The 14,655-nt window shown below is 35.2% G+C and overlaps 1 protein-coding gene across 1 annotated transcript in view; it reads right to left on the minus strand.

The window, feature by feature from the left end:
• NCAM2 (neural cell adhesion molecule 2) overlaps positions 1-14,655 on the minus strand; it is a 516,332-nt gene that overhangs the window by 205,943 nt on the left and 295,734 nt on the right. Inside the window, exons 3-5 of the mRNA XM_045902626.3 lie at positions 12,603-12,809; positions 10,011-10,154; positions 3,380-3,517 (exon numbers count right to left, since the gene is read on the minus strand). Coding sequence (XP_045758582.1) covers positions 3,380-3,517; positions 10,011-10,154; positions 12,603-12,809 — 489 coding nt within the window. The remainder of the gene's footprint in view (positions 1-3,379; positions 3,518-10,010; positions 10,155-12,602; positions 12,810-14,655) is intronic.

Genomic DNA, 14,655 nt, shown 5'->3' on the forward strand with positions numbered 1-14,655 from the left:
ATAAACTAGTATGGAAACAGATTAGGACACTTATTAAATATATTAAGGTAGAAGTTACAATAGCAAAATAGTTAATGAAGGGTGAACATGCTATGTCTGCTCAGTTAACAGTTTCTTTTTTTTTTTTTTTTAAGATTTTATTTATTTATTTATTTATTTGTCAGAGAAAGAGAGAAAGCACAAGCAGGGAGAGTGGCAGGCAGAGGGAGAAAAAGGCTCTCTGCTGAGCAAGGAGCCTGATGCAGGGCTTGATCCCAGGACCCCAGTGCGACCATGACCTGAGCCAAAGGCAGAGGCTTACCAACTGAGCTACCCAGGCAACCCAACACTTCCTTTTTAATATCAGACTTGAGTTACTGTTTTAGTGCAAAAATATGTGCATAATTTGACATACATATAACATATAATAATAAATATTTATATACTGCCTCCACAACTTTACATTAAGAACTAATATTATAATCCCCATTTTCATAAAAGAACACTCAGCGCAATGATTTGTCTGTGACAAAATACACTTTTATATGCCAACATAAATTATTTTGGAAATAAAGCACAGTAGAAAGTTGTCAATAGTTAAACTAAATAGTGTAAGTTATCTTTGTTTACTGTAGATAATAGACAAATAGTTTAGAGATGCTTATTGGTAATAGAAATAGATGGAGATATATATATATAGATACATACTTCCATTTTAAACCTATTCTTCATGCACTGAAATCTTCCCCATGTGTTGAAGGTCAAAACCTCTGACTATGGTACTTGTAATAAATACTAGACTCTGCACTTCTAAAAAAGAAAAACTTACCCTCTGAAGTCCTGACCCTTTGGCCTCCTCCATGAGCATGTGCAATTTCTTTCTTTTTTTTCTTTTTAAGATTTTATTTATTTATTTGAGACAGAGAGAATGAGAATGAGAGAGAGAGAGCACATGAGAGGGGGGAGGGTCAGAGGCAGAAGCAGGCTCCCTGCCGAGCAGGGAGCCCGATGCGGGACTCGATCCAGGGTCCTGAGCCGAAGGCAGTCGCTTAACCAACTGAGCCACCCAGGCGCCCGAGCATGTGCAATTTCTACCAGTCTGCCTGGTTTCCATGTCATACTGTCTGGTCTATTCCATTATATTATCCATAAATCTCAATTAATTACAGACTTAGAGAAGGAGAGAAAAAGATAGCAGTGTTTTCATACTCTCTTTCTCTTTCAGCATGACTTTGTGGTCAAACTACCTTTGCTGCAGGTAGTGAAAGACCAATGAACTTTTATTTTTATTTATATTTTCCTATTTTATTTAAATTTAATTAATTAATATATAGTGTATCATTAGTTTCAGATGTAGAGTCCAGTTATTCATCAATTGTATACAACACCAAGTGCTCATTACATCATGTGCCCTCCTTAATGCTCAGCACCCAGTTACCCCATCCTCCCATTCTCCCCCCCAGCAACCCTCAGTTTGTATCCTATGATTAAGTGTCTCTTATGGTTTGTCTCCTTCTCTGATTTCGTCTTGTTTTATTTTTCCCTCCCTTCTCCTTTGATCCTCTGTTTTGTTTCTTAGATTCCACATATGAGTGAATCCATATGATAATTGTCTTTCTCTGATTGACTTATTTCACTCAGCATAACACCCTCCAGTTCCACTCATGTTGTTGCAAATAGTAAGATTTCTGGTTAAACTTAACAAGTCAGGAAACAACAAATGTTGGCGGGGATGCAGAGAAAGGGGAACTTTCTTACACTGTTGGTGGGAATGCAACCTGGTACAACTACTCTGGAAAACAGTATGGAGGTTCCTCAAAAAGTTAAAAATAGAGCTACTGTATCACTCAGCAACTGCACTACTAGGTATTTACCCAAATGATACAAACATTGTGATCCAAAGGGGCAGCTGCACCCCCATTTATAATAGCAATGTCCACAATAGCCAAACTATGGAAAGAGCCCGAGTGTTCATCGACAGATGAATGGATAAAGAAGATGTGGTATACGTACACAATGGAATATTACTCAGCCAATGAACTCTTTTAAATCTATATGAGATTCCTAGTGTTCTCCAGTCTTCAAGAAACTGGACAGATAGCCCATGGCAGGATGGGGATAGGATACAGAAGAAAACACAGATTTATTTCTCCATGCTTGCCCTAACTCATAGGAAACATGTGGCTAACTCCTTAATTTTATATTTTGTCTACTCTAAAAAGAACAAATGACATTCTGCTTATAGAATCCTGTCATTATAGTTATCACGAATTTGTTATTATTTTATTTTATTTTATTTTATTTTATTTTATTTTATTTTATTTTATTTTATTTTCTTAGAGTGGAAGGGGCAGAGGGAGAGGTAGAGAGAGTATCTTAAGCAGGCTCCATGCCCAGCACAGAGCCTGACATGGGGCTCAATCTCACAGTCCTGAGATCATGACATGAGCTGAAATCAAGAGTCGGACGCTTAACCAACTGAACCACTCAAGCACTCCTAACTTGTTATTTTAAAACAGAAGAAAAAAGAAAAGTGCATTTGTGTAGTGTTACTACTAGTATTTCCATATGGCTAAAGCATAGGCTGCTCATGGCTGAATGTTAGGGAAGAGGGCTGGTGATTATAAAAGGCTTCCTATGCCAAGAAAAGTGGTCTTGATTTTGTCTTGAAGGTAATGGGAATCATTGACAAATTTTACTATTAAGAGGCTGGATGGAGAAGAAGTTGAGCCTGAGAGTAGAGGAAATAACTTGTAGCAATTCAAGAAAAAGAAAAAGAAAAAGAAAAAACAATTTGAAAGGGCTGCACTCCTACAGAGGGCATCATGGTAGAATATATTTGAGAGTTGTTAAAAACATGTGGTACACATGTCATTTACAGATTAGATTACCAAAATAGAGACAACTAAGCTAAAGTTAAAATATCTTCTGGGCTCACAGAATGTCATGTTAACACAGGCAGGAAATAAAGCAGGAGAAGCCAAGTTTGGAAGAAGAGATGTCATTGTGATGCCATAAACTTAGTTATTAATCTCCTTGTGGAATCAATTATTAACTTTAAATTTGAGTAAACCTACAGAACTGTTAAATGGATTAGTTAAGCAACAAGTGACTCATGCAATTTAAATAAACTATGTTTCACTTGGCATTCTTTCAACAACTACAAAGCCAGCAAAAGGCAACTACTCTCTTACAAGACTCTTTGTAAAAAAAAGATGGTGTTGAATAAGCCTCAGATCCTGCCCTTGAGGCTATACACAATGTAATAGACACTACCACTGAGGTCAGGAGATTTCCTCCAGGTCGAGAAGAGGTGTATTAGAGTGCTGTATTTGCATGGCTACAAATAAATATATTGCTAACATGCAATAACAAAATAGGTACAAATTACTCTGCTTACCATTAACAATAACGATGATATCACGGAAGTCAATTTCTCCCCTAGCCTCCACTCTTCCTTCACACCTGTATATACCTTCATCACTTTTATTGATGTTGAGAATCTGCAGATTATTGTTGGCTAGCATAGCAAAGCGATCTGGAAAGTAAGCAAAGGGGAGGAAATTTTATCAGTAATTGAAAGCAGAGTCCGATGTGCTCTAAACGGCTAAGAGTTAAAATATGGCACTTGTCTGACACTATCAAACTTTTCATCAACAAACAAATTCAAATTTGAAAGTAAAATGTAATTTCATGGCTTCAATTTTTCCACTCCACACTGTCTTGTTACACCTTTTTTCTAAAACACATTCAAGACTTTATTTCTACATAAAATGCTTAGGCTATTATTTTCCCCTTGGTACTTTGAATGCAAAAATGATACACAAAAGAACAATGCTGCGAGATTAGATATTGCAGACACGAAGACATTTTGACTGTAAATATGTAGCAACTTGAGTATGGAAAAGGGTTAGAAAATTGATTGAACAGCCTTCCTTACACAATAATTAAACTAATAATTTTGCATACTCTGAAGAGTCAGCTAAATGGTACAATAATATTCAAGTCACATAAAGGACATATAAAATGGCCATATCTCAAATTTATTTGATTTTTTTTCTAAATGCAGATAATCCACTTTAGGAATGAACAGATTAGACTTAATTTTATTTCAAGATTCCACCTTAGGTATGAGTATATGCACATGAATATACATTAAAAATAAGCTGTTATAGGGCATGCATTAGTTGATTGCTTAAGATAATCTGGCTAGCCTAGGCACCATCTCAACCTGACAGTGTTTCCACAATGTCTGGCCTGAGTTTTTAATCATCACAATTTTGTTGCAGTGTTAAGACCTTTTCCCTTCTTATCAAATAAAGAACAGTGTGACCTCTAGTTCTACTTTAAAACAGGTTGCAAAAGCAATATCTTCAATTTCATTAATTAATACATCATTGAACATCATTTATTTGGTATGTACAGTATTTGAGATACTCTGGTAAATAAGAGAGATACATCCTCGACACCCTTGGACCTTTTAGTAAAGTAGAAATGCCATTAGTTTAAGGTGTTCATCTCTGGGATATTTACTATTATACCATTAAAGGTTACTTTTTGGACCTATTCCAATGTTTACTGCTCTTCCCCTATCTGCTGGTTTGATAGGTTAGGGCAAACATGGAAACCACATGAGAAAAAGATAGAGCCTCCCTCAGTCTAGAGTGCTGAATGTATGCATGGGGTACAACCCTACCCCTACCCCTGCTGCCAACCAGACTTTGTGTAACTGAGAAATAAACTGCTATGATATCAGGCAGTTTGGGGTTCAATTCAGATTTGGAGTTCATCTTCCATAGCGAGTCCTTAATGCAATTCCTAAATGCCATACCAGTTCTAGTTTGGGCTACAAATACAAACAGGAGAGTGATCGGGCTATGGGAGGATTATGCTTCCTATAGGTAAGCAAGATGTAATTAATGAAGAGTGGAAATATGTAGATTCAGAGGATCCCAGAAATAGAAAATATTGATTATAAAGCAATGGACATGATTTTCAGCTCAAGAAGTACAGTAGCCCTCCCCTACCCCCCACTCCATCCACAGTTTGCCTTCTGCAGTTTCATTTGCCTGTGGTCAACCGTGGTCTGGAAGCAGATGATCCTCCTTCTGTCATTTTATCAGAGGTCAATAGTAGCCTAACCCTGCATCACCTCATTGCATCTCATCGCCTAGGCATTGTGTCATGTCATAAAAGGAAAAAAGCTGAATACAGTACAATAAGCTAAATTGAGAGAGAGTGGCCACATTCACACAACTTTTATTGTAGTCTATTTGTATAATTGTTTTATTTTATTGTTAGTAATTGCCGTTAATCTCTTAATTTATAAATTAGATGCTTAAGGTGTAAATTAAACTTTATCATAGGTTTTTTTTTTTAGGAAGAAACAGTATAGGGTTTGGAACTATTTGTGGTTTTAAGCATCCACTAGGGGTCTTGAAATGTATCCCCTGTGGACAAGGGGTCCTACTCCACAAGCTTTCCCATCATGTTTATTTCTTCTTTAGGTTGACCCTAAGAAGAGAGACACAAATGTTCATGAAGATGCTTTCCCCTGGTAAATTTTCCTTTTCTCCAAGAAAAGCCTGGAGAAAAAGAATCTGCAAGAAATTTTAAATTTAAACCCACAAGAAGTCCTGGAGTAACTCAGAACTTATAAAAATTTAGAATGTTTCAAGGTCAATTAAAAGATCTATTTAAGCATGTGGCTGGAAATTAGGGTGGGAAGCAATTACCAATTTAAGAAGTTCAAATTTAGAGAGGGCTGCACATAATCATACCTTGATCACCATAATATTATATTTTTAAATTACTAAAATATGTATTATCCTTTAACTCTAATGTTCTTTAATGGTTATAGTGTATTTAGTTAAAAACTAGTAAGGGGAAGAACTATTTTAATCAGGAAGGCAATACTTGATATTAAAAGGAAAATAATTTGAATGCATATAACACATAATTTGATGGGAATAAATCAGTGTTTCTTCTAATTGTAAAATTTTAGTTTCAAATGGCCATTTTAATATATTACTTCTATCGGCTGGGAGAAAACTATTAGAATATTAGGAAATCAGTAGTTACCTGCTAAATCTAAATACATATCGATGTTTCTAAACAGAAAACAAACTACATGAAAATCACATGTCAAATTCTAGGTAGGTATGTTAAGTCCATGGAATGATGTTAGTAAACTATCAAATGGCAGAAAACATTTGAAGAAAGCACTGCTTCAGTCAATCAGACATAATTATGGATATTAGAACTATTTGATTATCAGAGATTATTTGTTCTCTCAATTATACAGAACTTTAATTATTAAAACCCAAGTTTTCATTATTGCATTCAGAAAAATAAATGAAATAAAGTAATACTCAATAAGCGATCTGCTTTATGCTTCTAGAGACAGATTTTTTTCTAGCCCTCTTTTCTTCTCATTCCCCAGCCACTGATGGTTGGTCTCATTTACTCTTTTGGCTTCAAGCACCATCTATATTTTGAGACACAATTTTTCTTCAGATCAGGCCATTACATGACTATAAAAGTGTTTAACGGTAGACCAGATATAGCTACTGAGAAGGATTGTAAGTACTTTAAAATCAGTAAATTTAAAGTTTAGTTTACTATCTCCACCTGAAATCTCTCATATGGTCTCTCCAGTTCTGTCTTCACATGTCTTTACATTGAACTATGTGCCCAAGTCAAATTCCTTGAGTCATCCTTGACTTCTCCATCTCCCCTCCATCTGCATATCCAATTAAACCCCATGTCCGGTCACTTCCCCCTTTATCATTACTTAGTCTAAATCTCCTTCTCCTTCAGCAATTATTTCATTAGGGTTTGAACTGTTATCAGTGCCTGGAGTTTTGCCTTGACCACCATCCAATTCATTCTCCTCACTGAAGCACTAATACCCTTCTCAAATTCATATCAGGTCATGTCACTGCCTTGATTAAAATCCTTTAGTGATATTCCCTTTGGATAAATTCCAGATTCCTTTGCAGAGATGTCAAGGCCATAATGACTTGGCTCAAACTTCCTTTCCAGTTTCCTCTCTTATTAATCCTTTATGATCAATCTTGGTTTGTATTTATCTATTAGTATAAATATTCTAGTTGCACTTAGTCATAAATTCTCATTATAATTAACTAATTCTATTTTCTGGAAAGCACCATTCATGGTGTCTTTCACCTCCGGGCCGCTGCAGATGGTGTTTTCCCCTCCTGAAGAGTCCTCACCACTCTTTGCCTGGCTAACCCCTTTTCATAATTAAGGGTTACTTCTCTCTTCAGTGGGCATCTTGGACACCCTCCCCTGCCCTAACTAGGTGAGAAGTTCTTTCTTTATCATCCTCTATCATTGCACTTTCCTTCTCATAGACCTCAATATTCCTGTTTTCACTGGTTTCTTTATTAATCTTTTTCTGCTAGATTATTAGCAGTTTGAAGGCAATAAACTTGTTTATCTTGTTAACTAGGACTACCCACCATCCAGTGTGTTGGATGGCATATACTAGGTTTTCAACAACTAGTTAAAAATTGAATGATTTTTCATACTGGAAGTAGATAACATAAAAAAATATTGAACAAGATTATTTTATCCATATTTTTTGATGCAAACAGGGTACTTCACTGGGCAATGATCAAAGCATTTAGAATATTTTAGAGATAACTTTCAAACTGCCTGACATTGAATGAGCATCTACAATAGCATATCCTTCCAATCGGGGTATTCAATTTTTGTAACAAAATGTCATCTTTACTCCCTAAATGTTTGGATTTTTTAGCAGATGGATTCCCTTCAACAAGCAACATGGAAAACCTCCACTTCAAATGTCCTATTGGAATTTTAGTTATAAATATCTGCCATACTGCTACCAAAAGCATGGCTAATAAGATGGACATTTCCAGACCTTCACTATATCATCTGGAGCCTGCAAACTACTCACGTGCCACATTAAGGCTTCAGAAAGTTACCTGGACACACTACATTATTCTAAGTCCCCTTACATGTTCCTTTCATAGTTATAAACTTAATCTTATTCCATTAGCTCTAATAAAGGGGCCATCAGGTATAATCAGGTGAAAAATATTATTTCTTATAAATCCATTATCAATGTACAAATCGTTCAACAATGAACTATGTGGTGAGTTCCTCCAATATTAAAAGGTTAGAAAAGTTTGTCCTTCCTCACAATTCACTTAAATTCTTTATAGCCTAGAGTTAAAAAGGAAAAATATAATTACGTCATTTTTCTTCTTTGCTTTCCCTTCAACTCAGAGCTAGGTTTCATGCTGACTCTAGACTAGTCACTTCCCCTGCACTGGATTTTTTTATTCTAGTTATAACCCAAGTGCTTATAATTCTGGTAACACTGATTCTCAAAATTTAAAAACTCAGTGAGAGGGAAGGAGAAAGGTAAATGTCATTGTGTTGAGAAACTGATATACACGCAAATATTATTTAATTAATTCATTTAACAACTATTTATTATATGCCTCAAGTCTTATTTGAAACTCACAACTATTGTTGAAAATGGTGATAATAACCCACTGTTTACAGGGAGAGAATCTGAATTAGATACAGATCGGTTAGAAAATTCAAAGCTTCCGGGCCAAGGAAAGGAGTAGAGCCATAATGGCATTCCAGCTTCAAATCATCTCGCCCCTGGATACTGGGAAAACGTGTGAGTTGTAGCACAGAGGAGCGCTCCTCCATCACCATCACACTTGACTATCAATTTCTGCTCTGAGGCTTTTGTTCTCTGTGTCTTTTAAAAACTATAATTCATTTCAAAACCTTCATGTAATTAAGGTTTACAATAAACCAGATGTACACTTGAAGCCTAAGATGAGGCAATCTGAAAATGTTTAGACATTGTCATCTAACTGCTATAAAAGAACTGCCTTTTCTTTACTATTGAGGGAAAAATAGCTGAAAATACATTGCACAATGTACTCATGTGATGTGTTAATGAAATATAAAGCAGTTATCCTGAAATAAAATAAGAGGAAATAAAGTATTATTTCTCATTAACTTATTATAATAGAAAAAAAGAGAGATAATCAATAAGTGATAAGCGCTGAAAATGCTGAGAAAAACTGCCTCAAAATTTAAAAAATGCCTATTAATCATGATTATGATATGTTCTCTGTACATACTCAAAAATAGATACTATATGCTTTCTCTCCTTTATGCTGTAAGTTTTAACTCTTAGAAACACACAGTGGAATCATCCAAGATGGAAAGTATTTGAAAAGATTCAATTATTTCATAACTCTCTGCAATGCAGGTGCATTGAAAAATACTCTAAATTGAAAATGCTCCCAATGCACAATGGTAAAGTAGCATAATGTAAGCAAATTATGCTTTCAGTTTCAGATGTCATATTATTCTGGAATTTTAGCTCAGTCTGAATCAAAATTATGAAGACAATTTGAATGAATGTACTTTTCTGTCTATTATCCATATGCATCTTAGCATAATATTTAGAACATGTAGGTGTTTTTGAAGGAACAGTGCCAGAATAATAAATAAGGTTCATATAGCTATTATTTTAAGATTACATAGATGAGCCCAGGGGATGATGTTTGAACTGTAACATGTAGAATTTGAATGCATCAGGACTGATTCCTTCATTTACTTATTATCTTTATACTGTTTGTACAAAATTTTCTTGAATAGGATGGGGTCAGCAAACCTTTTCTGTAAATCTCCAAATGATAAGTATTGCAGGCTTTGTAGGCCACACCATCTGTGTCACAGCTGCTCAACCCTGTCCCCAAAGCGGCCATGGACACTATGTAACCGTCGGGTTTGGCTGTAATCTCATGACCATATAAAGACAGCAGGGGGGCAGCCTGAGGTCCGTGGTTTGCCAACTCCTACTTTAGAGCTGTAAGGTTCTCAAAACAGTTGTTTGATGCTTGGGATCCAAAAAATAAAATTTCTATATGCAGTCAGGTAGATTCAGTATTTTTAAAAATTGCAATATTATGAGAACATATAATTTAGGGAGTTACCAAAATACTAACTGTCGGAAATAGCGGTGACTTCCTCATTATGATACAACCAGCTGACAACAGGGGCAGGTGAGCTGCTAACTCGGCAAACCACTTCCGCATCCTCTCCTTGTTTGAATTCTTGAGGTGATACCACTTCTTTGAAAGTGAGTTTTTCTGTATCAAGAAAGTAAAACAAACCACAAAAGTATTATTGCTCACTTCTCCCGGTAACATATTCCAAAATATGTGCTGATTGATGAGATGATAAAATCATTAGTTAACTCTAGATCTTTTAAAAGCTTAGGCCAGATAACATAATTCCTCTACTTGAGAGCTCCCCATCTCACTGAGAATTAAATTCAAAGTCCTCACAATGCCATACTAGGTCCTGTGTGAACTGGAATCAGCCCCACAACTCTGATCCCAAGTTCTTCTCTCTTTTCCTAGTCCCTGTGATCCAGACAAACCATCTTCTTCGCAATCCCTTGAACACTCCAGGTTTGTTCTCATCCTCGGGCCTTGTGCTCTTTTGAATTCCTTCAGATTTCTGCTCCACCTTCACAGATAAAATAACCTTCCCCCTTCCCAATTCAACTCTCCCTCTCTTTACCGCACTTTCTTCACTACAGAATTCTATAGCATGTATATCTAACATCCATGTGTTTTTCTAAGTTCATTGTTTGTCTTTCTCTACTCAATAAAATAATAAGCACCAAGTGGCCAGTGACATTTTCTGTTTTACTGAGTGTCTAGGACTTAGAATATTGCCTGTCATTAGTAGACACCCAATAAGTGTGTCAATTAATGGATGAACTTGGATATTTATGCTTGTTGAGAAATTTTCACAAAAGCCATTCATTGTTCTTGCAGGGAAAAAAGCCATTTCTTTAGTTTACAAACAAAACACCAGGCACCTTCCTTTTCATCATTCAAAGTAATGAAAAATCTTTCCAAATACTATGTCTAGGAAATGATCACTTCAATTTATTTTTTTTCTATTTATGAAATAGGTACTGTAGGGATCATATAAATAGTTACACTATATTTTCTTAAGGAACTTTGAAATTAACAGGAGTAAGGGCAAAGTCAGGAAAAATGAGGGCAGTAATGTGCCAACAAATTGCACTGGGCATCAAAGAGGAAGTCATGCTGTGGGAATGCTTTGCCTTTTTTTTTCATGTCTTGTTTATACAGTGATAATAATAATAATAATAAAGCTGTCAGGAAGAGATGCCTTGAGTTAGTATTTTAAAATCTTTATAGTTTTTCACATATTTTTCATTTATATGGGTAGAAATACTATCACATATTAATTGTAAGGCATTGTTCTAAGCACTATTTATATAATATTGATTAATGTTGTGCTCAGAACAACTCTACGTATGAGGTAGGTAATATTATTATATCTATTTTATAGATGACAAAACCAAAGAGGTTTTTGTCTTAAGTCATCTATAACCTATATTTGTCACTATAACCTAACAGAGAGGTTAGGCATTTGCTCAAAGCCACAAAAGTAAGTAATAGAGTCTGGTTTCAAGCCTAGGGAGTCAACAGGCTTTAATGTGTTCTTAAACAGGTTCATGATTCCTGGGGCGCCTGGGTGGTGCAGTCAGTGAAGTGTTTGACTCTTGGTGTAGGCTCAGGTCATGATCCAGCCCTGCGTCAGGCTCCTTGCTCAGCCCTGTGTCAGGCTTTCTGCTCAGCACGGAGTCTCCTTAAGACTGTCTCTCCCACTCTGTCTGCCCCCCTGACATTTCTCTCTAAAAAAAAAAATAAAAATAAATCTTAAAAAAAAAAAAAAAGGCTAATGATTCCTAAATGTAAGAAGAGGGAAGGAATGTAGAAAGCAGTCAATCTCAAGTCATAAGATGAAGTGTAAGTGTGGAAAACTTTATTAATGAATATTCTGATGGTGAAGAATCCAGCTAGATATTGTTCTCCACTAGATGAGTTTTCAGTTTTTTCTGTGTCTACTCCTGTTCACCAACCCTTCCTCAATTCTCATTCTAGACTGATCGCTGCTATCATACATGTAATTTCATTTGTTCTCATCCCGACCTTTTATTTTAGTGTGAAAAAGCACTCCCTATAAATTTCATAATAATCTACTGTTCTCTAGTTACCCAACAGATTTTTAATGGCTTGAGAATATTAAAACATTTTCATCTCTCTTATTTAACCAAGAGAATTGGCTCCATCTATGTGTTTATAATAAACTATTTCCTATTATCTATTCTATTTTAGAAATGCACTATGGTAAAGTATAAATAAGCTGATATTTGTAATGGTCTTAGGACATTGCCTAGCACATAGTTCTTCATGAGTGTTAGTTTTAATTAAATGCATTTTTTAAAGATTTTATTTATTTGACACAGAGAGAGCTAGAGAGAGAAAGAAACAGAGAGCAAGCACAAAGAGGGGGAACGGCAGGCAGGGGAGAAGCAGGCTCCCCGCTGAGCAAGGAGTCCAATGTGGGGCTTGATCCCGGGACCCTGGGATCATGACCTGAGCTGAAGGCAGCCGCTTAACTGACTGAACCACCCAGGCGCCCCAAATGCATTTTTTTGTTCAAGTTTTTATACAACCACATTTCAATCAACTAATAAAGGCATGACTTACGGTAAATTTCCAAAACAACTGTAGCTTCTTGTGTCTGTCCTTTGGCATCTGTTGCTTGACAACGATATATCCCTGCATCCTCTATATTTGCATTGTAGATGGTTAATCGTGATCTAACACCTTCCTTTTGCACTGCTATCCTCTGTGTTGAAATTATCTTCTCTCCTTGAGGATTATACCAATCTATACTCTCAGGTTCACCAATTGCTGCAAATAGCCATGGAAAATAAACGTTTGAAAATATGTTTCAAATGTTTGTTTTGGCATTGACATTTACTATTATGTGACAACTTTTAACAATTTGGGGAAAAATGTAAATAAGAGAAGGCTGGAAGTCTGAAAAATCTTACAAAATTGTAAGTAAACACAAATGTTAGCACACATGTTCATCCTTACTTATCCAACGTTGAGAATTCAGTCCCGTTTGCGTAAGCAAAACCCAAAAGTTCTACAGGAAACTGACAGTATGGTATTTAAGCTCTGATAGTTGAAACTCTACCATAGCAATCTATGAATTATTACTACATTTAAGTTATGAAACTGCCTTGGCCACTGAGTCAGACATAAATTAAATGTGATCGATATATCTGAACAGAAACATGATTACTAACATGCTTTCACCTGTTCCCAATTCTCTTTGCCAGGGTCAGGAGATAGGACTTTTTTCTCCAATAAAGCAAAGCTTATAACAATGTAAATCTTATACAAAATAAAACTTTGGCTTTGATACCGAATTTGGAATTAATTTCCTAAATTGTTAAACTTGTACAGATAAAGCTAATTTATTTTTTAAAAAGGAGCCCTAATCTCTTTTCTCAATTGAAATGAATAGTTTCATCATTTTAATCTAAAACTGTTAACTATTTAATCATATGATAATTAGAATGCATTGAAATGATACTTATACTGCTAGGCAATTACAACCAAATCATTACAGGGTAAACATTTATTTTTTTCAATTCAAAATCCAGGTTATTATCCTCTTCGTAAAAGCTGAAGCTTCTAATGTTTGCTTTTACTCACCAAAAGGATGTATTTCACCTAATCACTTGAGAGATAATTTGTGGAAGCAGTATATACTATCAACTCAAAAGTATCGGGGGAAAATGCATAAAGTTAACTAACATCTGCAGGACCACTTTGAAAAACATTGTTCCTTCTTATTTTTTCCTCAAGAAGGGGCTTTAGAAACAAATTATTGTGCTTTCTATATCAAATTAGACATGCTTGAGCAAAAAGTATGAAAGACAGTTTAGTTAAATCTTAAATGGATCTTAGTTATGTTATCTTCAGTTCTTTCTGGACAGAACCATAAAACCATAGTGGTTATGGGATGACTCATTTGCAGGACGTATTTGCTTTGATTCTCCTCTCCCTAGAGAAGTTACAAACAAATAATTTAAATGAGCAGCACTTTAAATTTGAACAGTACAAAACTCATTTTATACAGTAAATTATATTGGACATTCTGTGAAATATTTTGGACATTTTTTTCTTAATAATATGGTATAAAATTTCATTATCATGGAGAGTTTATGCTGGATTTTCATAGAGCAGTCAGTCATGATTCTCTTTTTATGACATCTCTAATAAATAATGATTTCCAGTGAAACTTCCCATGTTATTTTATTAAGACTAGACTACTGGAGATACTAAAAAATAACAGTAAAATTTTTATTTTCTTAAAAATGTGGTATACAAATTCATTTGCTATTTACGATGTACTCTTATTAGCTGAGGGTCTGACCACCTGATAGTGTAAATTTAAGACATTTATTTTATTGAGTTTAGATGTCTATGTTTTAGTATATCAGGAAACTTCAAAGTCATAGCAATTTGGTCAGCATTGTAGTAGGAAAAATACATGAAAGCATTCTGATTTGCAGGGGTTTCCCACATCTTTTTTTAGATCTTGTTTTACTACTCTATTTCATATATATAAGGCCACTTACATGACAACAGTATGGCTCTTGTAAATAAGGAAAATAAAATGTTTCATTATTTTGCCTTATTTTACCAGCAAAACTTAGTACACTAAATGATGTTAATTCAT

Source organism: Mirounga angustirostris, unplaced genomic scaffold, assembly GCF_029215605.1.
Source record: "Mirounga angustirostris isolate CCGP_5_RB_7025 unplaced genomic scaffold, mMirAng1.0.hap1 SCAF_1, whole genome shotgun sequence".
In the NCBI taxonomy this organism is placed as follows: Eukaryota; Metazoa; Chordata; class Mammalia; order Carnivora; family Phocidae; genus Mirounga; species Mirounga angustirostris.